This window comes from Rhea pennata, chromosome 2 (genome assembly GCF_028389875.1).
Source record: "Rhea pennata isolate bPtePen1 chromosome 2, bPtePen1.pri, whole genome shotgun sequence".
Classification (NCBI taxonomy): Eukaryota; Metazoa; Chordata; class Aves; order Rheiformes; family Rheidae; genus Rhea; species Rhea pennata.
The window spans coordinates 27,635,039-27,662,760 of NC_084664.1; the positions used below are offsets into that span (position 1 = coordinate 27,635,039).

At 44.8% G+C, this 27,722-nt stretch overlaps 1 protein-coding gene across 2 annotated transcripts; it reads left to right on the forward strand.

Moving 5' to 3' along the window:
* Window positions 1-7,765: 7,765 nt before the first annotated feature.
* ASB4 (ankyrin repeat and SOCS box containing 4) lies at window positions 7,766-26,628 on the forward strand. 2 transcript variants are annotated; one of them, XM_062569147.1, is made up of 9 exons: window positions 7,766-8,078; window positions 9,337-9,426; window positions 11,147-11,208; window positions 11,317-12,214; window positions 13,199-13,485; window positions 17,131-17,430; window positions 20,224-20,714; window positions 22,587-22,700; window positions 23,899-26,628. In XM_062569147.1, exons 5-9 carry the CDS (start codon window positions 13,209-13,211, stop codon window positions 24,085-24,087), a joined length of 1,371 nt encoding a protein of 456 aa, XP_062425131.1. In that variant the 5' UTR covers window positions 7,766-8,078; window positions 9,337-9,426; window positions 11,147-11,208; window positions 11,317-12,214; window positions 13,199-13,208; the 3' UTR covers window positions 24,088-26,628. The 2 variants fall into 2 exon arrangements, with proteins under 2 accessions (XP_062425131.1, XP_062425132.1); XM_062569148.1 differs by lacking the exon at window positions 9,337-9,426 and having other exon boundaries at window positions 11,317-11,400; window positions 12,045-12,214.
* Window positions 26,629-27,722: the final 1,094 nt, after the last annotated feature.

The window sequence follows — 27,722 nt, forward strand, 5'->3', positions numbered from 1 at the left end:
GCTGGAGCAAAGCTAGAAATCATGTTTCTGCTCTTTGGTGTCTAACAAACCTCCCTGAGCTCTTCACCTTTGGCGCACCCAAATGAGTCCTGGGAGCAACCTCTGTTCACATAGGATAATAATTAAAAGCAGGAAAGTGTCGTGTGCACGTTATCAGCTGTAGGATTTCAGCTGGGGGGACGTGTCAAGCCTGGGAGTGGAAAACAAGCAGAGGAGGGAGACAGGAAAAACCCTACTCCAGTTTAATCATTTAGACCCCTCTGCAGTCAAAGAGAGGAGAGAGGCACCTGTGATCACATCCAAAGGTGGACTAAATCCATCACAAGAAGCACAGGTGAAACAGGATGAGCAGCACTCTGTGCGTGCCCAGGCTTGCTTGCTTTGTCTCCACTTATGATATAGCAATAGCTTATTATCTCAAAACACATCATGCCCGACTCATTAGTGTACTGCTACACCAACTTTTAAAAAGCTAAACTCTTTTTATCCAGATTTACTCACACTTTACCAATGTTCATCCAAAGTAAATTCACTGATATCTGTATTGCCAAAGTATTTACAATGGATTTACGGTAAAGAATAAAGGTCAGAATAAGACTCCAAAGTACTCTAGAGTGGAGGGAGGTCACCTGACTAAATACAGATGCCTGCACTGTAGACACGAAAACCTTAACTGTATCCTCCAGACTATATTAGGATGCATCATCACAGATAACTAAAAACTTAGGATGCTGCTTAATGCGCTGGCTGACTGTTAGGTGGAAGAGGCTTCTGAAAATGCTGAGGATTAAATCATTATTGCACTGACTATAGTGCACACGTATGTAATCAAGGAACGATTCTGCTTGGATCTCAGCAGCATCACAAAGACAGTTTGGTGAAGCACCTGACTCATCACATTGATATAGTGATGAGGACACTAAGTTTGGAAAAAATCCTATGTAGGTAGTATCACCAAGGGAAACCAAGGTAAAATACTCTCAATAGTGTGTGTTAAAACCTGATAGTCATTACTAGCAATGTCCTGTTAACTGTCAGGCACAAGAAGAACTGACTGCATTTGGGATCCAAGCACCAGTGTCCCACTGCTTTCGCCACTGTGTTGCAACCAAACATTTGCAATGTCGGGATTGCCCAAGCCGAGAGGGCCCTGAGGACAGATCTGGTCTGCAATGAGTGAGGAGTCAGACAGCACTCACTGTCAAAGAGCTACTCTGCAAAGTGAATCAAGTACAGATGACACGTGGACACAAAGACAAGGCAGATGTGATGAAGCAACTAGAGACCAGCCTCAATACCACCATAGCTCAACTGCAAAAGCAGAAGTAGGTATCAAATCAGTGTGGAAAGTCTCAATGTGCTGTACTGAGTGAACTCATTAGTTTTGCTAAATGTGGTCATCAAGTCTGGGTTAATGAAAAGGACAGATCCATGCAAGTGCTACACCAAGCTTCAAGTAAAAATAAAAATTGTCAAGCAAGAAACCTGCTTATCACAAAACCAGGCAAAAAGCATAAGCAAAGCCTAGCTTTTGCATACTGCGGGATATAGGGCCAGAATGAGGGAAAGTGCTTCAGAAGCTGCAGACCTTAAAGATTACAAGAATTTCTGCAAGGGCTGTGGCCCTAAAACAGTGTTAATCCTGGTAGCTGATCAAAGGGAAATGTAGATTGCTCACTCCAAGATCTGAGCAATTTGGTAAGCCCTGCGTCCTTCACCTCAGGTGGAGCTAAAAGCACTTCCCAGCTCCCCATTCAAGAGCAGGGAGCAGAGATTCCTACCACTGTTAAGCAGCTGCCACAGCACAAGGCAAAGTCTGTGGCTGCTGAAAACAGTCACCACCTAGCTATAAAACTGGTGTTTGTCATGATGCCTAGTAAAGTCACGATCCCTCAAGAGGTTCAAGAATACAGAGGCCAATTGCCTCTTGCACACAGAAAGGTAAACACGCCTGCAATAACACCAAGGTACACTGATTTGCTCAACTGCTGAGAAAAATCCCTACCGAGATGGTACCAATGGATCTGTTGGTGAGGCCATTGTAAAGACTTGCTGAGTTGCAGTCTTGCTCCCTGCCTAGTCCTAGTTCAAAGAGAGCAGAGAAAGGGTCTCCACCTGGTTGTGGCAGAGCCAACCAAAGCCTCCAGCACTGTTGGCTGTTAGCAGCCCAGAGGCATCTGCATAAATTTGGATGCCCAAATAAGTTTGTGAACCATTTTGCTCATTTCGTGGCGGGTGAGGACAGAATGTCAAAACCTGTCACTGTCAAAAACAGCCCCAAGCAAAGCTATGTCCTACCACAACTCTTGTTTATCATCTCTTATGGTAAACAGTGCTTTTTACAGTGCTTCTTGCTGCATCTGGAAATAACAGTGAAAGGAGATGATTTAATTATTTTATAGGTGGTGGAGTTCCTAAACTAGGCTAAATAAAAAGTCAAAGAGCTGCTCCCAGGCACTCTGCCCTTGGCTGTTGACAGTGCACCAGGTGTGCAGAATATTACTGATGGCTTTGATTGCACTGCCATGGTTCAGCTTAGCCACACACATAAAGCAAATAATGCTGCCCTTTTCCCAGGCAAAAGTGTGACGAACTAATAGGGCGCCTTGATAATACCATGCTTAAGTCTTGTAGGTGAAATTCTGCTGCCCTGGCAGCAAACGCCTCAAACACTGTGACTGATAACTGCCATACAGAGAAAGGAGAAGAGCAGTACAGCTTTTGAAAGGTTAAAGCCATGTGTCTGGAATGAAAGAGGGTCCTGACTTCAAATACAAGCAAAGATAAGCCATGGTCCTGTCACTGTGACTCTTGTGTACACTAGGAACCTCATCACACTGAGACTCAGCCCACTCATCCCAAAGTCAGGATGACCTCCTGAAATTGGAGCCTGTCAAATATTAACTACTGCCAAAGACTCCTGCAGGCTCAGCTACACCGGTGTTAGCACTGGTGCAAGCACCAGGCAAAGCACTGCCCCTGGCTGTGGTCTGTGGTAGAAGGCGACAGTCAGCCTAGCAAAACGTCCCACGCAGGCTCCCAATCTTGATTTTCAAGTGTGGAGTTGGTGTCACAACACAGGAGGCTCACAGCTATCTGATGTGGTAGACTGCAACATATAGATGACACCAAAGCCTGCCACCAAAGTGGAACAGTACAGTGACACAAAAGGAATGAGAGGAAAATGGACAATTAAGCAGAGCTACTACTGCACTACCCCTATTTACTTATATCTTGCAAATATCAGACAACTCTGTCAGAACAGAAGCCACAAAGCTAGATTTTCAGGATACACTATATCAGTAAAAAGATATCAAGTCAGATGAAGAAATCGAACAGCTTTCAAAATATTTGACTAACACAAAGGAAGGAAGGAAATTGTCTCGCCACTTAAATACTTTAACAAACATAAAAAAACTATTATACATACTATACTACAATGTTTTGTGTTAAAACAGATACTCTCTGCTTAAGAGATTTAGTATATAGTTTATTTACAAACTGTGGCCTTTTAAAATTATGTTAACAGCATGAAGCATGAAGAAAATAAGAGGAAATGGAAATGGAAAATGAATGCAGAAGTCCACATCTGTTCAGGAATTTTGATTCCAGCACCTGGTTTCTCACTGTTTGCCCTCTCCCATATTTACAGCCAAAGCCTACTTTCAGATTTACATCAGTGTGAGCCCAGTATAACACCACCAAGGTCCATTTGATCTTGTCTCACACTTCCAAGCAATGGGTACTCTTGCTTTACTGAAGCAACTTCAAATATACATGAGTATAGATTTTGGCTTCAGAGGCCAAAATCATGCATGACTCAAAGGAGAGGAGACTTCAAATCAATCTGTTCTAATGGAGGAATCAGTAGTAATCTGGTGTTACAGGAAGCACTTGGTACTCCTTGACAGGTAAGACGGTGGCCACCACCTGAAACCATAGAAGCAGAGGGAGCTATAGGCAAAGTGTGGCTGGAGCATTTGGGGTTTCAGACAGTGAGAACCAGCTGAGAGACCCAAATTAATGTCCTCACCTCTGGGACAGATGGCACTTGGGGTTTGGCAGGTCAGTTTGGCCTGATCATTCTTTGTGCACTGAGCTGGCCAAGCTGCACTCCTACCGTGTAGGTTGCCTCACATTCAGCTGTAGTCAGGAAACATAAGGAGAGGGGCAACAGGTACTGTGACGGACTGGGAGTCCCAGGAAGAGAAAAAAATCAGCACATGAGAAGTAGCAGAATCAGCTTCCTTCACATTTTCTGGCACTCAAAAGTAATTATAGTCTTAAAAGGTGCTTGACAGTTACATGGGTTTATTGCAATCCCAGCCCATGAACTTGCCTAAGTGCAAGCAAGAGCAATGATACCTTCTTAATATTGCTTTCAAATGGAAGCACTTCAGACAAGTATTGCTCTATTTTTGTCTGTGTTTGAATTTTTCCTGATTTTCAAACCCTGTTAGTAAAACTGATGTGAAAACTAAATAAGCTATCATAAAGCTGTGATTTAAAAAAACAAACAAGAAAAACCCCCAAACCCTGTTGTCTAATCCTTAGGGTATCCGGGGTAAGACAGACACCTAAAGACTGCAGAGTATGAAAGTAACACCTGTTCACTACATGTAGTATGTATAATTACCCACCCTCCATTAGAACTAAGATGAAATTAAAGTGTAAAATCTTTCAGCTAAAATTCACTTAAACTATAAGAGCAAACTGAAAGCAATACTATTCCCATAGAAAAGTCTGTCTAACATACACTGGCAGTAAGTCTCAAAAAGCCAAAGGATTCCTGCAGTTATACTGATAAAATATAGGACAGTTTACCTATTGTGGTTATGTTCTTAATATTTAGCTTTTAAAATACTTTCAATCAGGTATAAAGGTATATGGATATATATGGATGAATACTGTTATAACAATATAGATCCATATAAAGATATAACTCAATAGATTCATAATCTTCTTTACTTATCTTTTAAGCCTAAACTGTCAAGACATCTGACCTACTACATCATAGCTTCTCCTCTGCAAACACATGCTAGGAGCAAGGCACGTGGCCTTGGCAGAGCCAGAGCCTTTGGGTAGTCCAAAAATACCTGCATGGACACCGCTTTTCTGGAGGAGGTGGGATACGAGGGCAGATTGACAAGGTACTGGTGGGAGCACTGCTGGGGCACCTTGCTCTCAAGAGTGGCTTTCAGCTCAGGGCAGGTGGTGTATGAATCCCTCTGGCTGTGAGGCAGGATCCAGAAGGAGCTTTTAGAAAAGGAGCTGGACTTTGTCTTTTTGGCCTCATACAGTCCTGGGCCTGGGCAGGGTGGGGGAGGCCTGGAGACACGGGCAGGGGCAGGGGTGGGGGGGGGTTGGCAGTGCCCTCAGGGCCTTGATACTCACTTGGCTTTAGATGTCTGTGGTGAAGATACCCATTTCAGAGCTACATTATTATGCTTCCTTTATAGTTAATAGAAAAAAAAAGTATTTCTAAAGTACATCTGTTGCATATTTGACCTCCATCTTAGGACAAGTGGAAATGTGTCCTACAAGATCACCTCCAACCTTCCCAGATGATATGATCAATTGGAGGCAGATGTCTACACAGTAGGTATCTACGTTTGGGCAAAGGAAAAAAAAAAAAAAAAAAAAGTCTTCTTGCCTAATCTGATTGCTGCCATGCTGCAAGGGATGGTAGCAGGCTATCTTGCTCCAGCCTGCATCCATCCTTCCATAATTTTCTTACACTTCTCTGTGCCTACCAAGGAAATAGAAATGTGCTCTTGAGAAAGGTGATGGCAAAAATGAGTAACAGCACCTTCTTTTATCTACTTCCCCTATCCATTCACTGCAGAAACATCCTTGCTGCCTCACTGAGTGCAGAAATCCGTTCTCAAAAGAGAGTGCATTATTGATGGGATCAAGGCTGCAGACAAGTGATAAGTAGGTTGATTTTTTAAAGGCTTGATTATAAAAAAAAAGTCTTCTGGAAATAAGAAGGCTTTTCTATGAGTGCTTTTCAATTTTAGATGCAATTCACCGTATCTTTGACATTACTCTTATATCAATACTGAAAAGTATCAACCTTTCAGGGCTTTTGAAAATTCAAAATGCTTTTGTATATTAGCTCTGGGTGATCTATTAGTGTTAAAGAAAGCACACAGTGTGCAGCATTATATTTTTCCTATTCTTCCATATTTATTGAAGAGCCAAAGTCATGCTCTTTATTTTAAACTCAATCAAAACTCTTATTGACTTAAACTGAGAATATGGTTGGAAAAGAACAGAGTATAAATAGAATAAAAATGATTTAAATGAGGACTTGGTCAACAGAATATGGAGAGAAAATAAAAAAGAAACAATAAAACCTACATCTAATTCCTAGACAAAGCTACTGAGAAAGTTGTGATTGGTCACTATGACAACCATTTTTAAATGGGAATAAAATGCTTTTAATACTGCAAGCACATTTTTCTATACAGATTTAGTAAATACACTCAGACCTGATTAGAGTGAATGTAATTTTACAGTAGATATTCTATAATATGACAAACACCAGCACAAGCAGAATCAAAATACAAATTGTTATATGATGCTAATGTTTAACTGTATTAGTGATTCGATCATATAGCGCAAGAGGCAACTGGTAACATTATTTTCTTTCCTCAGGGAAACTTTTAATAACTAATCTAACTCAAGGCAACTCCGAATTTAAAAGAGAAGTATTTGCTTGTTTTCTTGGCTTTTATACTAATGGACTCAGGGTGATGGATCAATGTACTGAGGTCTGCTCTGTAGGACGTAGGGACCTGCTCATGCTGCCTCTGCTCTGACGGCTGCTGGGAGAGCAGCGATTCGATTCTCACCCGCTTTGCCCTGCATCCTTCCCAATGGCATCCAGGTTGGCCCTGCCTTGCGTCGCTCACGCACATCTCCGATGCCCGCCGAGAAGGCTGGAATTCCTGCAGTGTAAGCAAGATTTATCCCACACTGTACCAATAAAAATGGCATTGGGGATGCTCATTCCTTACACCGACATAGTTAAATCGTTACTTCTGCAAGTAAAAATTTGGTCTGTGGTGTTCAGGGAAGGGAGATGTCAATACCTGGAAGGAGTGAGCTTAACAGCTTACGTTGCTTAGAAATGCAGCAAACAAGAAGTGCTGTTTATCAGCAACTGATTTATCCAGTTGGGTGGGAAACAGAGGAGGTCAAAAACAGGCATCCAAACCCGTGGAACAGTCATACGAGTGCACAACAGATATGGGGCCACCGTAGGGTGGCTCATTCCCTATCTGCTTCATCACCGTGCCTAACCCTGTTCGTCACGCGCTGCCTGTTCTAGCGATATCTCGTCTTCCCCCTGCACACATTCCTCCCTCTTGGCAGATTCTTCCACGTGTGGCATCTTGGCGTCACTTCAAATTGAGTCCTTTATAGCAAGAACAGTCTTTTTCTTAGGCTGGCAAACAGTCCTGCTACTGCTGAATGAGTTAATATTCCTTTATGTGTCAGTATTTTGATCCAAGACGACTGGTATTTTGGAGCATTGCCACCCTTGCAAAACTGGAGAGCCTTCCACACTTTGGCTGCTTGCCTATCTGAAAGCCTCTGACACTGCATTTGATGCGTATTTAATATATAGGAAACATCTCATAGCGCACCAGCTCAGCTCCATGCACAGCTTTGCCCGGGTTTTACTTTGCAGGCAAGGCAAAAGCTGCTGGGAATGGCCCGTCGCTTCCCCGGTCGAGGACTGCCGGAGCTCAGTACCGGCCGCCCTGCAGTAAGCGCGGCCAAGCGGCCCTGGGAGGGGAGACGAGAGACGCGGCCTCCTGCAGGGCTCTTCCTATGGGCAGAGAATTATTTTTGTCTCGCTGCTGCGAGGCAACACTTGTCTCCGAAGAGCTGCTTTCCACAGGCTTCATTTAAACCCACAGTCTACGCCTCACTTCAGCAGGAGGAAAGAGCTGTAAGAGATTTACATTTTAAGTGTGGTTTCAAAATCCCCCAAGTTTAAGTACTGCCAGATACTATGACACAAATCTGCAAAAATATGAGAAGAATTTTCCACTCGACATAGCTAGGTAAGATTTGTTTTTCCATTCCTTGAAAATACTGACTGCCTGATTTCAATTTGCCTGTGTATACTGGCACCTTGTTTACAAATATATGCCTTTGACCCAAAGAACCTAACAGGACTGTATCTGGGTAAAGAGGGTGTTTCGTTTGAATTGTTTTGCAAAATAAGGATATTTTGTGTGTACTTTTTATGTTCAGTGTTATCTTAATGGATACTTTTGAGATACCCTAAACTCAGTGCTACCACTCTGCCATCAATAGCTAACTCAACTATAACACAGTAGCTTCTGGACGTCCTAATGGATATGTTCATAGCACCATGTGGAACAATGCACAGAAACAGAAGAAACAGGTTCCTGGAGCTGAAGATGGGAATAGCACACATCAAAACCAAAAAGAAACCCATGGAAGAACATGCTAAGCCTTTGCCATAAAGTCTTGCCATGAAGCTCAAGCTTGTTGGTATCAACCATTAATTTTATGACACCCACATGCCTCAAGACTAGGCATCGCTTGGTATACATTTTTAAATTATATTTCCTTTATCAAAAGTAAAAACGACTCTCAAAGGTGCGTAGGTTCTCTGCTCCTAGGAGTATGGCCTCCAAGGAATTGGGACATAAGTATCTAAATGCTTTTGAGGATCTGAGACCCCTTTTTTTCCCTCCTGTCCCTAACAAATGAGAACAAAGGCAAAACAATACAACAAAAAACAAGAGGAGAATTCCAAACTGAAAACACTAAGGAGGTGACCAAGCTACCAGGATTAATTTACAGAGAAGACTTTTCTCAAATGAGCTGAGTATCTGGAAAAAAAGTTTGCACCTGGCACAGCTAAGGATTTTTTTTCTCCACTAAGAAGTAAAGCAAGAAGAATGGAAAAGATTTATGTAATTTTTACACTCAGGGCCAGCATTCTAGAAGAAAATCAGATAAAACGTAGCAGTGGCTAAAGCAGGCAGAAAGATGTATAAGAATGAAAAAAAGGCAAATGAAATACTGGCAAAAAGATGTGTGATGCAGCTAAGCGAAAGGACTGTGCTTAATCCAACTTGGGAACCGAGAGAAGTCAGGAAGAAATAGTTGATTTGTAAGCAGCCTGGGCAGTGACATGAGAAACTTGGGCTGATGCTGCAGAGGCTGCTAAGGCCTCAGGAAAATAAGGGAATTGTGATCGTGACTGCAACAGTATTTTTAAGAGCTTGCACTGTTCAGAAGAGATGAAAGTGTGGGATTAACTCAAGGATCTGTTTCTTGCTTGAGGGCGGCAGATCTGATGTTTCGCACGTTTCCGACCTTATGAGGCTTCTGAGCAGGACTGACCGCTTCGCACAGAGGCTGCATTTTTACTGCGTAAGTAACCTGCTTTAACCAGCGATCTGCTGGGGACGGAAAGGGTGCCTGCCTTGTGGAGCTGAGCTCTAACTGGTCAAGCACACCAATAGGTGGCTGCAAGACTGAGAGCTGTGGGGCACGCGCATACCCCTCCGTACGGGGAGGGCACTGGCAACAGCCCTGCTGAAGCTGCAGGAAGGTGACACTGATCGGTGAATGCTCTCCATACCCACCCCGCCAGCGCGACCTTTTGACAGTATAGTTGCAGCACAGGCTGATTTGCAGGACACCACAAGTCCCTCGGGCCTGTACCAGGAGCGTTTTCCGTGGTGCAGCTAGAGACGAGTCCCCTGCTGCTCCAGTTGCATCACAGCCGCTCTCTTGGAGCCATTCTCTTTTTTCTGGCTTTCTGCCTGCCCCAGCATAGAGTTCAGGACATTGCTCTTCACTTCCAAAACTCTGCTCTGCTAGAGCTGTTCCCAGCTCTGCTGCAGACACGCGAGCCACGTAGCTGCCAATATATCATCTCTGCGCAGTACTGAGTGCCAACGGAGGGGCCCCGCTCCTCCAGTCTCCTCAGGAGACACATTTTGCACAGCCTGCCAGGACATCTTTTCTCATATTCTCCTTTTCTCCTTAAAGTTCTCTTTGCCTCCTATTAGCAGTGACATCTCTGACTTTCCTACAAAGCCCTGTGCCACCAAGCCATCCTTCTCATCAGACCATCCTCCCCTCATGTGAAATTCCCTTCGTGCAATCACCTCAAGGCAGCCTTCCCCAGCTCAGTTCTGTTGTTTGATGCCCACTTAATAAAAGACATGGCCCTCGAGTGGAAGTGCTTCCCTTGACTTCAATGGACCTTGGATCATGTCCACAATAACTTGCTTTATTTGACAGAGAAGGTCCTCAGCAGCCCATCTGAAGTCACCAACAAGACTGCTATTAACTAAAGCAAAAATCAGTGCACACCTGAAGGGCTTTGCCTGCTCTTCTCCAGCTTTGTCCTGACTTGTGAGGTGCTGATCCAGCCCATCCCAGCGAGGTGCAGGTGTTTGTGTGCCTGCGGACACGAGTGTGTTGTGCAGAACACAAGGAAAGGCCAGGGCCAGGAGGGCAGGATTTCATGTCCACAGCAAAATTACGCCTTTGCACTGGCTGTCTAATTTAGACAATTGCTTCTGAATGTGGAAACTGGATTTTCTTGGTGGATACAATGTGTGAGTGCTGTGCAGTGCCCATCACAGCAGCTACAAGCCTAACCTATAAATAGCCATAGTAAATGTTATTTGTACTAAACCAGTGATGTACTATTGTTTCATGGTACAATGTTCAGAATACTTGGCAGCTTTAAGGCTTGGATGCCATCAGTTCAGACTTTCAAAGTCAAACTGCCACCTTGTGGTATGGTGGGAGATAAAAATAAAAATAATATAAATATATAGTTACATGGGAAAAATCAGTCACTTTGTCCCACCAGTGATTTTCAGTACTTACATATTCTTAAATAAGTAGCACAGCACTGTAAGTACGTTGTGTGTTTGCCAAACAAAATTTTTATGTGATTATTTGTCAATGTAAAACATAAGGCCATTTCCTTGTTCTTGTATGTAATCCTGCTGAAAGCAGTAGTGTATTCATATGGGTAGGTTTCTCAAGACCAGACCCAAACGCATCATACAGAAAAACACTAACTGCAAAGGAGGCCAGTATCTGTACTTGTTTCTTTCCTCTCTTTAAGGCTCACCAGTGTTAAGAAAGATTTCTGTGAGAATCGGAGCAAGGCCACACAGATTACTGCAGGTGAGCAAGCCCTAGTGCTTTGGCTGGTCTGAGGTGCTGTCCCTGTGCATCCCTCTTGGATCCTGACGAATGTGAGGTGATTTTAATTAACTTTCTCTTTGACTCCAGGCCAAGCTATTGCAAATTGCTTCACATCGGTTGTCAACCAAGGGCAAGCCCAACGGAGCAGCAGACGCACAGCGATTTATTACAGTAATGTTTGTGCATCTGAAGCTTCAGATGGCAGAGCAGCATGGAGATGTGCTGGCGGGAACCTTTCAATACACCCTTATATTGAATGGCTTTGTATAAATCTAATGCTATTTACCAAAGATAGATGTAAAACTAGTCCATTTCATAAAGAAAAGCATAGCTGAGGTGAACTATTGATTGTAGCCACGTATCAGTGCTTTGGGCATATACAACTTTTCCGATATAGGGGTTTAAAAAAGGTGCAAGTAACCAGAACTCCATAAAATCTACAGTTTACATCTTATCCTTCTGCTCATGGCAGATAAGCATTAACATGTTTATTTAAAGCATAGTCTGGAGACATCCACTACTGAAAGTAACAAGGAAAGAGGGGGGGCAGGAGGGCAGGAGGGAAAGTAAAGGTACTAAGAGCTTGGCACTGAACCTCATAGTGAGGCTACGAAGATGCAAATTGACTCCTGGAGCGTTAGAGCTGGTCTTTTTCTTTTCCCCGACTTTATTACAGGTCTGAACACAATACCTCAGGAAAGCACTTTATTTTATAAAGTGCTCTTTATTCAAAAGCAGTTAGGTATGATGTACTCATAAATGTCACAGTTCTCCAAGAATTGTTCTGTAACATTTCTATGGTGCACTTGCCCTAGCATGGACCTGGGAAGCATTGCCATGGACAGATGCCCTGCAAGTCCATGCAGGGCTGGCTGAGGAGACCGACTCCTGGAAACCCAGGGAGGCCACAGGGGCTGCCACAACTTCTGATATCACCCGGCTCACATCTCCTCATCAGCCCACTCAGCAGCTGAACTTGCAGGAGGTCAGGAAGAATAAACATGAAGATATCTTCTTAATGGTTGCGATGCCAGCTTATTTAAATCAAGGGTGGGAAGTCTTCTACTAGCTGTGGTTTCACCAGGAGCCCAAGCAGGTGCAGATGCCATCAGTGCTGCATGAACTGCTTGTGCATGGTGCATGGCAGCAGCTCATGGTGGCCAGATGTGGGTTTTCATCCATTCCCAATGCTGTTGCTGGCCCTGGGACAGGGACAGGGCTTGCAGGGATGCAGGAGAACAAAAAGAGAGGTAGGGGGAGCAATTCAGGGGGTGATGGGGTTGTGAGGGAGAGAGAAGGGCTCTCAATTTAGATGAAGGATAATTTAGATGATGGGAAAGGAGTGAGAAGAGCCGCACAGCCTGCTGGCACCTGTGAAGTCTGTAGAAATCCTGCTGCTTAGGATATTATACAGGAGCTTGGACTAGACAGGGTGATCCCTTGAGGCTTTACAGGTCAGGGTATCTGTGAGACCTGCATGGCAGGGGTGCTGCTCTGGACACCTCATTGATGGCTGCAGGAATGTAATCAGGACCGATGTGCTGAACACTGTCCTGGGAAAGAGTGAGCAGCCTCCTCCAGAAGAGCACCTTTTTGTTAAATGCACTAGTTAAAAGGCTTCTTCAGAGAGACCATCACCTCTCACTGCAGTCAGTCAATCTGCAATGGCAACCATGAAAAGAAACATGAGTGTTTCTCCACTTGAGAAACAATGCCCAGGACTAGTGTCTTTCAGTGTGAGCATGGGGCAGGAGTAGAGGGTAACCATGTGCTTAAAGAAGCTTAAGGTATAAAAAGCCCATGAAGATCATTCTTATTTTGGTGTTATTGCCGGTGTGTCTGTCCTCGCTTTCATAAAAAGAGTGTGGCAATATCCAAGAGTGGCATCTCCATGCCTGAAATGCTCCTTGTATAAATAGAACAAGCAGATCAGCATGACTTAGTGATAAAATTACCTTCTGGTCTCCAGGAACTTCAGCATGCAACTCTGCTCTAGGACCTCAGTGTACCCTTCTTCACTGCGCAGACAAATACGTTTGGAAATGGAGCTGGAGGAGACTTACAAAGAAGGGGAGAATATAGAGGGGAGAATGACACGATCAGCAGCAGCTAAGTTGGTGAAAAAAGCTTTTCTTGAAGCCCTGAAATTAAATGACTATGAAATAGTGGAAGAGCTCTTGAGACAGAAGAAAATAGACGTGGACACGGTGTTTGAAGTGGAAGACGAAAACTTGATTCTGGCTTCCTACAAACAAGGTAAACACAATGGCAGGAAGCAGACGGGTTTGAGTAATTTAGGAGAAACTGTGGCCCTTTGTCCCTTCAGACCCTACCATGTAGGTCAGTTGACAGGCTGTAAAATTGCAGTAGGTTTATATGACAGCTAAGAGCTGAGGAGGAGCCTGCATCCTCCTCCATGGAGGAGGTGGCGGCCAGGGCTGCCTCCTGCACTGCGTGGGAGCCGCTGGAGGGGAGGTTGCTGGCCCAATCCATGGGCTCAGCCAAGGGCAAGCCAGAGACCCGACCGAGCCTCTGTGTTGCTGGTTTGGGGAAGGCTAGAAGGAAGAGTCCTTTGCATTTCCTCACGTGAACTCAAGTGCAAAGCCCAGAATAGACCGTGCAGCTAAACGCAGTATATAAATTTCTAACGCGTACCCAGCATGTCACATAAACAGACCATTGAGAAACAGAAAACGTTCAGTGTCTTCCATTTTCAGTTTATAATAGTACTGCAGTGAATTGTCCTTAGCTCAGTCCTCAGGAAGTTCTGTGGACCTTGAATGCTGCTGAACAGGAGATTCAGTTTTCAAAGTGAGGTGTGCTGTTGTATCTATCAAATCAGAACAAAACACCATGAAGGGGCACAACCAGGAAGGACATCTCAGCTTTTCCAGAGTATAGAAAAAAACAAACCTGTTCTCAGCCAAATACTGGCTGAATTTCTAAAAACTTACAACTCACAGTGATAAAATAAGTTTAGTCTCCATTAAAATCAGTATGTTTCATTATTTACTTGCCAACAGATTCTTCATGTGAATCTAAAAAACCTTAACCATCAGCCCTTGCCAGAAATTAAGCACACATGGCGATAAACACTTCCAGTCCCAGCAGCACAACAAATATTCTTTTTTCCTGGGCCCTAAGGAAGGGACAATCGTCTCACATCTTCTCATTTGCTGTGCTTACTTCTCATTTAACAATTAGCTTCTGCTCTTTTGATTTCATAAGGGTGAGGATGATGCAGTCTTGGCTTGTTTTCCTTGGTGAGCAGGTCTGAACTAACCCACTCAGTGATAAAAGTATCTTAAAATACTCTTCTGCCCTCAGCAAGCTAAAATGCATTCTTGCTGCAGTCTTAGGCTGCAAAACTAATGCATAGGTTTTTAATTGTAGATTATTTGACTGCAGACATTATCCTGTCTCTTTTGGAGACCTCCAAGAGACTCTGCTTTATGCTGAGGTAAATGCACCTAATAGCCTAAATCACAGGAGTGATTTACTTTCTTTTTCTGAAAAGCAGAATGCACTCTACTAACTCTTGCACAAATCTTAATGATATTCTGAAGCCCAGCTGACTGCAGTTTGGGAGGAGGACTTCCTGGAGTGGGAGAGGGGAGAAAAGTTGTGGCCCGGTTATGCACCATCCAGGCCACCTGAGCTTTGCCAGGCCTGAGGCTGTGAAGTGGAAAGGTGATGCCATGGGTGGGAGAGCTGCTCTGCTGCCCCTCTGCCAAGGAGTTTGCGGTCTCCTGAGGCCCCTGAGCTTGCAAGCGCTGTTGCTTTTTCATGTGTCCACCGCAAGCAAGCACAAAGAGGCTCCCACAAAGCCCACACCATGTCTCAGCGGCCATCCTGCTGGCCTTGGGGATGCCTGGGTTTAGGGCAGAGAGCGAGAAGATGCTCCCAACACCCATAAGGGACTTGCCCATGGCAGCAAAGGCATATGAAATCAATGGTGGTTTTGGGCAGGAAAATCGTGGCTATATAGAGTGGTAACTTGGCTCTTCAGCACTGCTTTCATGCTGTTCGTTACCATTTACGGCTCCCATCTGTAAGTTTTCTAGCATCCAAGCCATCAGGTCTGGCACCGTGTGGGATAAGTCAGCTTGTTGCTGGCAAGAAGGAATTGGAATTTAGGCAGGGAGCCGGTTTAGGAGACTTGCCCTGCTATACACATGGGCCCCAGGATGTAGCCCGCCCCCTGTGTGCCCGGTTCAGGAGAACCTAATGAGGAAGGTTTCTTGCAGAAAGCGCCCAAGTTATCTGCATAGTCATTGGCTCAAGAGAGGTTTTGAGCACCTCTGTTGGCAATCCTGTCCGCTGCTTAGGCCTGCGGGTGGCCTCAGGGCTACCTGCTCTTTCTGCTGACTGAGCGGGTTACTTTGGCAAAAGTTTTGGTAGTCCCCAAAACTTAGACCTAAAGCAGGTGCCACAGATTGTGGACAGGTTTCCCACAGACCTTGTAGATGGTTTCTCACCTCTGAGATCTCATGTGCAGGGAGTAAAAAATGCTTATATTTTTCAGCAACGTGCCACTGATGACACACCGGAGCAGCAGGTGCAGCTGCTACCTTGACTGTCAGTTTTATAACTGCACCCTTTAAATTGAAATCTAGCATTTTGCAGAGCGTTACAAGAACTATATTACTGATGGCTATTTTAAGATTGCAATTTAGCAAAGAGGGGAAAAGGAACTTTAATCAAAGTTTCTCCCTGTCACCGGCTCTTTGTTTCCACCTACCTCTTTCCTTCCTCCCCATCTCTCTTTCTGTCTAACTCAATACATCTGATTGCTGTAAAAACTGTATCCATGTGACCGTAAGAATGAAAAGCCATATATAACTAGAGATTCAGAAATAGAGATTTGAATTAATTTGACCTCATTGCACATCTTTAGTATTTTTCTGTCTTTTACATGATAACAGTATTTAACTAGGCAGTTGTCTAAGGAGAAATAAATAAGTCAAACTCAGAAAATCTTATATGTGCACATTCTAGCTAAGATGCAGCTGCTATACCTAAAAGAAAAAGTTCTACCCTTCTACTGATGATTATTTTGTTTTACTTTTTTTAAACAAATGATAACAAATGATTATAGTAATCACTTCTGAGACTGTCTCTGTGCAGTCATTAAACATGTAGTCCTGTCATGGGAACACAAAATTAAGTGTTAGTTGGTCTTGCACCTGTTTGTAAGATTAAAAAAAAAGGAGAAGAGATCATTGTGAAATTTGCAGAAAAAAAATCCAAATATTTTGGAACTAAATTTCACGCTGAGGTGTCACCACTTCCGTTTGGCTCTCCAAGGTAATTTGCATCCTCCTCGAGACCCCCTGCTCGCTGCTGCAGAGGGGTGCTGGCAGTGGGAGGCCTGACCCCACTGCAGCCCCGCTGCCGGGGCTCTCTGCATGCGGTGCAGCACCGCAAGTTCGAGCCCAGCTCCTGCCACCTCAGCTCTCCGGCGCGCGAGCGGCACGACGTGCTGTTGAGTCACTGGCCTAAGTAAATGCTGCCTTTTTGTTCTAATGTCACCTCTGTTCAGCCGTCTGCAGGCTTAAGATCCCATTCCCTCATATTTTTTAGTTGGCGGCATTGCAAATGTGCTGAGAATGTTTTTAATTCAGCCTACAGAAGTCATGAGAAAAAAGGAAAGCTGCCTTCAGGGTAGAGCCGCACGGGGACTGCCTACCCAAAAGCCAGGCTGTCCAGCACGCACAGTAAATGAATGCGCTTAGTGAAAATGAAGTTATGCTTGGCAGAACTTTGTGCACACTGAACTCCAACTGGTGAAATACAGTAAATTAAACCCCAACCCTTCCTCTACGCTCAGTTATCCACAGTGGTGGGTGATCCACAGAAAAGTCTTAGCCGAGGATGGTAATACAGTCTCACTTTGTACAGGATATTGGCTGCCTAGCTACAAATTAAAAATATCTTGGGCAACTGGGCTTCACCTCGCTGTCATGTACGGCCATCTGGAGTGTCTTTCGGTCCTGCTCAATCACAAAGCCACCATCAACTGCCGGCCCAACGGGAAAGCCGCGATCCACGTGGCGTGCGAAACGGCAAACGTCGAGTGTCTCAAGATCCTTTGCAACCACGGCGCGAAGCTGAACTGCTTCTCCATGAGTGGGCAGGCGCCCTTGCACTTCTGCACGACGCGCACCGCCATGCCGTGCGCCCAGCAGCTGGTTTGGAGAGGTAAGGTCGAGCGAAAGGCTGCCACAAGCTCTGGAGAGGCTCCCGTGGTAGTGGGCTGTCTCTCTGTGGTTGCTCTTCCAAGGCACGTTGTCAAAGTACAGGTTTATTTACCTGCCCTTCTTCCCCTCCCACCTCCTAGAGCAGCTGAGGTTTCTCCCATGCGGTTCCTCACCCCCGAGTTTCCCTCTGCCTGCCCCTGCCCCTGCTCCAGGCTCAGGTCCCCCTTCACTGCTGGCAGCCAGGGCCGGTCCCACCTGCCCGTCCCACCCGTCTGCACCCGCCGGCTCGTGGGACAGTCCCCCGCAAGCAGGGAGTCACTATTTTTTTCCCCTCTCTTCCTCATCCACGTTCACTATGAAAATGTTTCCATGTGAAAGCGGGCCCCTCCGCTCTCCTTTTGTGTTCGGACTTCCTTGACAAGCTTCCTTGGCAAAATCCTTCCCATCGTTTGTTTTTTTGAGAGCTGGCGTTGAAAAACCGAACGCAGTTTTTTCACGCTCTGTCCGTTTGTCGGCAGCCAAACTCCCACCCCTTTACAGGGGGAAAAGGCTGTTACATAAGATTAAGCTTTGCCAAAGTAAGATGTATTTTGTTGCTGACCGTCTGTAACAACGAACCTATGAATAGACGTAATTCCCTGGATAAATGTGTTGGTGTCACACGCTGGTTCCTTAACACAAGGAAGCTGACTCAGGCCACAATAAAAGACGGCCATGAAGCGCGCAGCAAAGTCAGGCCTTCAAGAGGCATCGTCGCAATCAGACAGATCCCCCTAATTATCCCACTGTGCCGTGGCAAGTACAAAAGCTTTTATTTTTGCTAGGCACGTTATTAGTGCAGACTTTTCTTGAAATGCAGAGCCCAAGTACGCTTCGTAGGCAAGGCAAACTGCAGTCCCAAATGAATCACCCCTTTGCTTTTCTTCTGCGGGAAGGATGCATATTATTTTGTTTAGTAGAAAGGAAAATAAATGCTGCCACTTGTATCCTGCCCAAAGCAAACAGTGCTGGCAGCAGGAGCTAAGTGTGCTACCGTGGAAAAGCTTCGGAAGTCCAACGTACTCTTACAAAACGTAGCATAGGACGAATGCAAACGAAGGGTCGTATTCTGAAGGCTTTCTCCTCCTCACCACCAGCCACACAACAGCACTGCTCCACAAGCTGCCCTTCACCCCAAAGCACTCTGTAAATTCAAATCCCCATGTGAGCTAAAGGCGGTGGCTCCAGCCGAAATGGGAGAGGTTCTGGAGCAAAGCTGGGCTGGTGTTTACATACATGTTCTCATTACTCGGTAGCCAAAGAGCAGGTTTCAGTTAATGTCACTACACCAAAGCTTCTGGGCATATTACCGCCCCCCCCCCCCCCCGGCTATCCCTGCTCAGTGGTGTTGCTCTGGGTCAGTTCAGGTGGATGCAGCTCAACCGTTTCCAGTCTGGGGCACTCACTAAACAGGCAGAAACAATCCTGTTTTCGTTTGCCGCTTGCAAACATCAGTTGCTGACCCTCCCCTGGAAGTCAGCACGACTCCACGTGCCTTGCACACACCATGGCTAGCACTCAGGTTTTCCAGCCCAGAGGAAGTTTTTGACTTCCCTTTCTTCTCCACAGTCCTTAGACCTCAGTCTTAGTGTTAAGTACGGCCATGTAGGGACTTCCATGAGACTGGAGAGAAGTGATGGCCACTCAGCTTGCGCTTGCTCTTGCACAAGTGCTTCATTGCCAGTTTGCCAGGGTCCCTGGCTCAAATAAAGATCTGGAGGTGCGAGTCACCCAGCTGCTGTGGTCACCTGGCTTCAACATCTTCCATCTCTGCAGGAAGCCCCTTGGCTCCCAGCCTGCTGGCCCCTGTGCGGTTTTATGTTTCCTGTGGTTCCACTTTGCTCTGGGGAATGGGATCTCGACAACCTTCTCTCTTTTGTAACAAAGTGTTCAGGATTATTCCTGGAGTGATTTGTGTTCTTCGGGGCAAATTGCTGGTAGCTGGAAAGTATTACGGCAGTTAGAAAGCCAAGCTGCAGCAAGCAGGAACTAGGGACGCCTGTCACTATTTTGGCAGAAGCAGTGCAAAGAGCAAGGCAGAGTTTATGCTCCTTTTCCCCTCTGTAGCTGTGCAGAAGCTCTGCTTTACTGCCCAGAAGATGGTGCTGTTGCTTCAGCTGGAATACAAAATCTGCACAAATTCAATGGCTTTACCAAGCCTGCTAGCAGCTTGAAAACAGGATCCAGACTCTCAGCTGGTGACTTTAGCTGTACTTTATATATATATATATATATATGTATATGTACATGTATATGTATATGTATATGTATATATATTATCTCTGGATCTAGTATAAAATGTCATTTCTTTCTGACTCCCTGTTAATAGGGTGCTACAGGAAACGTTCTCAAAATATAGATTTGACCAAATTATTCTCTAGGGTAGAAATAAAACTAATTTTTCATTCAATTCCTAATTTATAGGAAAAGGCACTTCACAGAGATTTGGACCTGAATTTTGTTCAAAATGGAGTGTTAAGATAAGGTCTTCAATCAGCTTTGATAAAGTCCTCTATCCACTTAGGGCCGAGCTATCACATCTGAAGCCAGATCCAAGAATCTCAAAAGTTTCTGAGGGTTTCTCTGGAGGCCTATGAAATGCAGAATCTATGCCTCTAGCTATTTGCATTTCCACAAACATTTTCAGGCTAGCTGCCCATCCTCACTCTGTCCTTGGATAGCAGGACTCAAGCAGAGAGATGTTTGAGCCAGGATTTTGTTGTGTTGAATTTTTCCCATCCTCTTTCTTTCGCAGGAGCAAATGTGAACATCAAGACGAACAACCAAGATCAGGAGACTCCCCTGCACACGGCCGCACGCTTGGGTATCCCTGAGCTTGTGGCCTTTTATGCAGAACAAGGAGCACACGTTGATGCTGTCAACGCCCACATGGAGACTCCCCTGGCTTGTGCTGTCTATTGGGCCCTTCACTATAAGGATCAGATATACAGCCCAGACCACCACCTCATTTGTCGGATGCTCCTAGACTATAAAGCTGAAGTGAACACTCGTGATGAAGATTTCAAATCACCGCTCCACAAAGCTGCCTGGAACTGTGACCACGTGCTGCTACACATGCTGCTGGAGGCAGGGGCAGAGGCCAACATCATGGATGTCAACGGCTGTGCGCCCTTGCAGTATATCTTAAAAGTGACATCTGTGCGGCCAGCTGCCCAGCCTGACATTTGCTACCAGTTGCTGCTGAATCATGGAGCCGCTAGGATATATCCTCTGCAGTTTCACAAGGTTAGGGACTACTCTGCGCGGAGTAGGGAGAGTGGAGAGAGGTGATGCCTTGAACGGGAGTAGGATAAGAGATACAAACTGCAGGGTCTGGTGATGTCTGGGTTTGCTGGAGTCCTGCTAACTGTGGATCCAGAATGACTGAAACCTCGTGTGACCGGCTGTTGTACGATTGTTTAACAGAGGCAAAATTACATTTGCTAGTTCCAGAATCCAGACATAGACCCCATTTTCATTCTTAACCAACCTGAAATCCAAACTTTAAGTGCTGGCTCAAGCAAACATTTCAGAGTTAATTCACTTTCCTCATTTCAGAAAATCTATACGTTTTTGTCAAACCTGGTTCCATTCAGGCTTGTCTAAGTGGAATTATATGTTATGGCTTGTCCCAAATGTTGAAGATCAGGCTAGACAATTCAGTTTGTCACTTTTAACCTTTAAAAATGTATAAATCTATTCGAACTGAAATGGATCTCAGTAAAGCTTTGGCTCGCTTCCAGTAAAAATGTGAGAAATTAAGGGGAAAGGTTGGACTTGGGTTCAAAGATGATGAAAAAAAAAGAAAAAAACAATTACAGGATCCATCCGAGGGATTTTTTTAAGTTCCACAAAGCCCAAAGCACAGACAGAAGTAACTGATAGACTTATATCAGGCTACTAAGTAAACTTGCTGTTATCAGGACTCATTCTCTCTAATCCTCTGTTCTAAACAACATTTTGCAGCTTCTCTCCTATATTTGTAAAGTTTCAACAGGCCAAGCCACCAGAAATCTTTGAATAAAATGCCAGATCTTCTGTGGTACATGGGCTGGCCATGTTTATAATAAGTGAGGAGCACAGTCTGGACCAAGCTATTTTCAACTCATGCTTCAACTGATAACACTCATTTTTCTAAAATGCGTTTGAGAGTTGGGCCAGGGGTCTCCTCTGCCCTCTTCTGCCTTTGATGTGCTGCATGGACTGAGTCTCACTTCCAGATCATCATTTGCTGTCTATAAAATACATAGGGCAATGTTTATCCCAGAGGGATGTTCTGCATCCTGTACAAAAATGTACCCAGGACAGTGCGAACGCAAAGCACTACTCCATGCGTATGGGCTACAGCAGACTTTGGCCCTTTCTTGCAGAGCTAGGGTGACCGAGCAGAGCACGGGCTTCCAGGGCCTCACATGGTTGCAAGCCGTGCTTCTGAATCGTGCCATCTACCAGGCTTTTCTGGTAGCCATGCATTTTTTGATTCATATGAGGAGATTTGTTCTCCCCGTAACGTATAGGTGAAACTCCTGTTACTTGTAGTAGCTATGCTGCAGTAGCTGTGATGGTCTCAGGATGGAAGCACAGTAGGGAGGGATAATTTAATAGACTGATAGGAAAAAAAAATAAAATAAAATAAAGGAGACGCTTTCAAGCTTGAGTATCCTCCTGACCCTCATGAGCACTCTTCCCCTGATGGAGGGAGGGTGTTGCTTGTGTAATGGGAACGGGCAGCCTTGACAGCCCAGCAGGAATGAGGTCACCACTCCAAAAAAAGCAGAGTCCAGGCTTGATGGGAAGGGCTGCAGAGCCGGGAGATGCATGCCTGCTCCCTGCGCTGTGTGGCCTGGAGCAAATGTGGCTTCAGCTGGTGGCGAGATGCTCAGCTTAGCTATTAAACACGTTATCTGCAGATTCAGGTGATAAATCTCCCATCAGCAAGCTGCATCACGCTGGGGACCAAAGCCAGCGTTCCCGTGTGGCACTAACCCGGGTGCACGCAGCTCCGTGGGGCGCTGCCTGGTTGCACGACGCTGTGCGGAGCTACGCGGGCAGGGCTGGCTGGCTCCAGCCCCCAGGGCTGCATCGGTGAAATATTCATGGTCTGTGTCCTGCCCGCAGGTGTTACAGGCCTGCCATTCCCACCCGAGAGCCGTGGAGATTGTCATCAATTCTTATGAGCACATCAAATCGACATCCAAGTGGAAGGAGGCCATACCTGACGACGTCTTCGAGGTAAGCCCTTAATGACTTGAAACTGCCTTGATTATAATTATCATGGGTTTTTTATCCCTTGATTATTTTCCCTTTACTTCAGGTGCAACGCTGGCACCTATTTTTTGACTCATCCCGAACTGTGTCAAAATTTACAAATCAGTGCTGAGCTGAGGTACAACAGTATATGCTGTGCATTATCAGTGGCATTCAGGGAACCACATCTATATTCTAATTCAGAATTATAGAGCCGGAGGAGCTGTGAGACTAACGGCTTTTTCAGGTCAGCTTCATTCAGGAAGCATAAATCCATCCAGGTGAAGACAAAGTTAAGTGTTAAAAGTCTTTTTCACAAAACAAAAAGGAAAAGCACTGTGTGAGTTAAAAGTTAAAAAGGAGATAACTGATTTCATTTTCAAACAAAAATTTTAATCTAAAATATTGAAACGCTCCATTTTAGAAAAGTCTGTAATTATTCTATTTTGTATTGCCATGCCGTTTTGGTTGTCAAGGTCATTTGCCAAATCTGACATGAAATTGGAGAAAACATTTTGTTGACACAAACCTGTACTTATCAATAAATAAAATATTCATCTGAAAAAACATTTATTCAGGGCTATGAAGTAACAAGAATACCGAACAAGGTCAAGGCATTGGATAAATGTTAATTATTCTCATATATTTACCATTTGCTACTTTTATTTCAACATCATTAATTTGTAATAGCTGCATTTTTCCTTTGTGGAGACATGATTCTATTTATTCTCAAAGGATAGTAGGGCAATGACCAAGTCCAGAGTTGCTTGATATTTCTTAGCTTCAGCTAACTCATCAGCAACACTGGCCATTTATTGCCTAGCTGCCCTGCAGTGGGGTTTAGATGATTAACTAGTTAGTTTGCACTGACCCTGAGTTGGCTGAAGCTCTCCTCGAAGTAGGAAGACTAACAGAAGTTAGCGGAGGAAACCCAGACATAAGGCATATCAAACCTAGAGATATGGTCAGGCATTCTTTGACTTAAGTAACACTAAATGTTTGAGACAAGAATTTCACGCAGACATTGGCTAAACCAAGTAAGCCCCACTGCTGGGCAAGGCTCTGAGGCACAGGATGGCTATGGATGTGTTTTTACCTCATTCTGCCATGGTGCACGTGTTGGGGGGCACAGCTGGGGGTGGAAGAAAGCCTTATGGCTCTAAAACACTGTTGTTTCTTGCAGCGATACCGGGATTTCTATGACTCCCTGTTTGCCGTGTGCAGCAATTCACCGCGGTCGCTCATGCACCTATGCAGATGCGCTATTCGGGAGACGCTATCGAAAAGGTGTCACAGGGCCGTCCCCTTGCTCACCATCCCGCTCGCCATGAAGAAGTACCTGCTGCTGGAGCCAGAGGGAATCATCTACTGAGCCGCAGCAGGGAGGGTGTTGTGCCGCCGTTCCAGCCCTGCACCTGCGCAGGGCCATCCCCGCACTCCCCCTCTACAGGAGACCGGCACAGCTCTTGCGCAGACCTTTGCTTTCGTTTGCTCCCAGGCCAGCTGGAAGCTGGGCTAGGGTTTGCCAACTGCTCCGGGAGTTGTTGTCTTTCCAGGCTCACAGCGTCAGGAATGGGATCTGTAGTCTCCTGGAGGAGCTCAGGAAGGCACAAATGCAGGACTCCAAACTTTATGCTTCCGTCAGTCTGGTTTAAATGACCCCAGCAACGATGCTTCTATTTCTTCTGATAACTATTCCACTGCCCATTAGATGTCATTAGAGTCAATGCAAACAACTTTTGATACTGTTCTCATATTTTCTTCAGTGGTCATTTCAGGGGTAAAAGCAAGGCTACTATCAAATACCAGGATACTCCTTAGACCCAGAGAAACACTTTCCCCAAAACAAATGGGTGAATGGCTTTGAATTCTGACCACAGAGAAGATTTCAGTCATTTCCCTATTTCCCTATGGATTGACTCTGAATGCAGTGTTAATTCATTGTTCAGTACACCCCTCTGCATCGTATCAAGCTTTGTCATAGGAATATCTCTTTCACTCTTGGTATATGAACAGGATTGAAATCTGCAGCACTGACATTTCTGTGCATTGCTCTTCAGGCTTGGGTGGCTTGTGGTGTTCCCTAACATGGCTGGGCTGTGCCATGGGGCAGCAGACACAATCTCTGCTCTCACTGTGACTGGTGATAAATTCACTTCGTGATGTTGAGAAACACAGAGTAGATTTACCCATGTAACACGCACAGCTGTGCATATACCCATCTCTATATATTCCTCAGGGTGGTGTTCAGTGAGATTTGTGAAGAATATGAACTTTTTTCTCCATTGAATATCAAAGGAACCTAGCCCATTAGCATGGACTATATACCCCATTTTTTGACAGCTAAGCTCAGGTGAGATGACTCTCATCTTAAATGGAAAGCATTTGCAAGATGATGCACTGGCTGTGGTGTTACCAATCCGCCAGTTCTTCTGATTTGCAGGTCATGCACAGCATGCACAATGATGGGATTTGACCTGCAGACGCAGTCCATTCTTATTCCCTTTTTACATTTGATGTCATCTGTCTGGACTGGTCTATCTCTCCCAGACTCTACTCAGGGTTTTCTTAAAAGAGAAGCGAGTGGAGCCCAGCACTGGGAGCCAATAACTCCTGATTTCTGGTTGCATCTCCAACCGTGGTACCTTCTGTGCTCGCTACTATTATTAGGTCTTTGGGAGAGAGCCTGCAACATGCTAGGCTCTTCCCAGCTGCACGAGAGTTACCAAACTGTTCAGTGTCTCGGTGTCTGCAATTGCCAAGGGGCACCAGCAGCACTTCAAGGAATGTGCAGATTATTTAGTACTGTAGATCACTTTGCTGACAGAAAGCACAGTGATAAGAGCCAGTATAATTAACAACAGACCTAGTAAGTACTAAATCAGTATCAAAAGCTGTCCTACCATTAAACCCATCCTCTTGATTCCTGAGATAAAACCTACTTTTAATGTAGCCTGATTTTTTTAAATAAGCTTTTATATGAATTGCGTTCTTTTCATCTCAGTTTTCATGAATCAGACCTGTACACTGTGCTAGGAGAGAATCCTAGTTCTTAGGTTTGTTCACGTTTAGCTAGACAACAATGTTGATTGCTGTTCAGTAGTTTCCAGTTCCAATGCACTGTTTCAAACACAACCTAAACCATGACGAAACGTTTCCCTGTATGAATAAAAGGGGGCCCATTGCGGTATAGGGTCCCCTCCTCGACTGACCAAAGGATCTTGAAAAGCTGCAAAGATTAAAGCTTTTAATAGCTCTAGCTGAGACACTGCAGTAGTTTACATGCCGTTATCTGGGACAATTTATAGAATAAACTGCTACACAGAGAATCACCTCCTTGAGGTAGCGCCAGGTTAATGGGATCCAAAGAATTCTGCAGGGGGGGGAATTCATGGATTTGGAAGAAAGACCGAGAAGCTTACATTATCTAAAAACAAAGCTTTTCTAAGCAATGTATCTATGTAAATTAGGGATGAGGGAGAGGACTTTTGCAAACCAGGCAAGGCAAGAAAATATTTGTTGCTTTCTGAGCAGTCTGACAATGGGACAAGGACAGCTGGAAGTAGCTGATTTTATTTGGAATGTGTCCCTGCACTCAAGTGAAATTCGGCATCTGCAAGAGGGAGGTTTAAGGCAGAACAATAGCCGGGTTTTTTTTTGACCTGTCGCAGACAGGACTCTCTTGCTGAGAGAGAAGAAAAAAGGCTGTCACCAGTATTCCTGAATTCCCTCAGATCCTCCCCCTGTGCAGCTCATACACTTAATTTTTATTCTGTGGGCACCCAGCCTCACTTGCAAGCTTTGTACCAAGCAGGTGCCAGATTATAGCCATTGTGGGATCTGACAGGGAGCACAGTGGGATCAGGCTGATTATAGTCATAGGAATTTGCAAGCTGTTAAAAACACTGGAGAACATCCCTATCACAGAAAAAAAGAAAGACCTGATTGATGCAAATTAATTGCTTCTGTTGTTGGAGTTAGAAAGACCATCAGTAAGCAAGCCTTATTATTTGCTACATTTTAACATTTCTTTCTTTTTTTCTCATAGTCTATTCTCTTCCCACACACTGGATGGAGTTGCCCATGTGAGTCCTGGCGGTACTTAGTAATAAGGTCATCATTTATTTTCTTTACAGGATGCACAGTCTCATTATTCTGACAGATTCCTAGAAATTTCACACCGTCATGTAAGTCTCGATCATGCCTCTGTGTTCTCAAAGCCGCCACAGATTGGAGGGCTGCAGGTGGAAATAATAAGAGGCTGAGTTGTCACCCCTGAGCTGCAGGTCTGACCCTGGTCATGTTCTATAATGACTAGAAAATTGTTTTCAGAGTTGCTTGGTGTCTTCTGTGAAATGAGTTGCTTTTTGCCTTTGGCTTTTCAGCAGAGATGTAGCCATATTTGAGAAATTTCCACTGCAATTCATGGTCTATTAGAATATTGAGAGCATAGATAGGCGCAAAGAATGAACTCCCCTTTCCTAGGTGGTCGATCCTTCCCCACCAGCATCTGATCTCACAGCTCCCTTTATGAGTAAGTGTTTTGGCATCTGTGAAAATTCATCTATTCGGAACCACTGGTGCTGTCTTGGAAGATCAGGTCTCCTTCCCAAAGGGCAGTCTGTTACCAGCTTTGGCAGAGTCAAGTTAACTGATGTGATCATGAATTTATGTAAGTCTCTCAAACAAAGCAAGATAAGCATCGGTAAAATGTTGGGGAATTAATAAATGTTAGAGACACAAATATTGGGGGATGGGGATAGGGTCTGGTCTGCTGGGAAAGGTGGCAGCTTTACTCTCAGCTGCACTGCACTGCTGCACCAATTAAACCGGTCACAGAGGCTCTCCTGGGCTCGTTCATATTTTAAGAAAGTCATTTGAAAGTGTGCTAAGTCTTTTGGCAAGAAATTTTGCTCTTGGGACAAATGCCTGTAAATCAAATATATAAGAGTTCAGCATTTAAGATTGGAAGGAAGATTGAAACAGTCTGGGGTGGCCAATGTTATT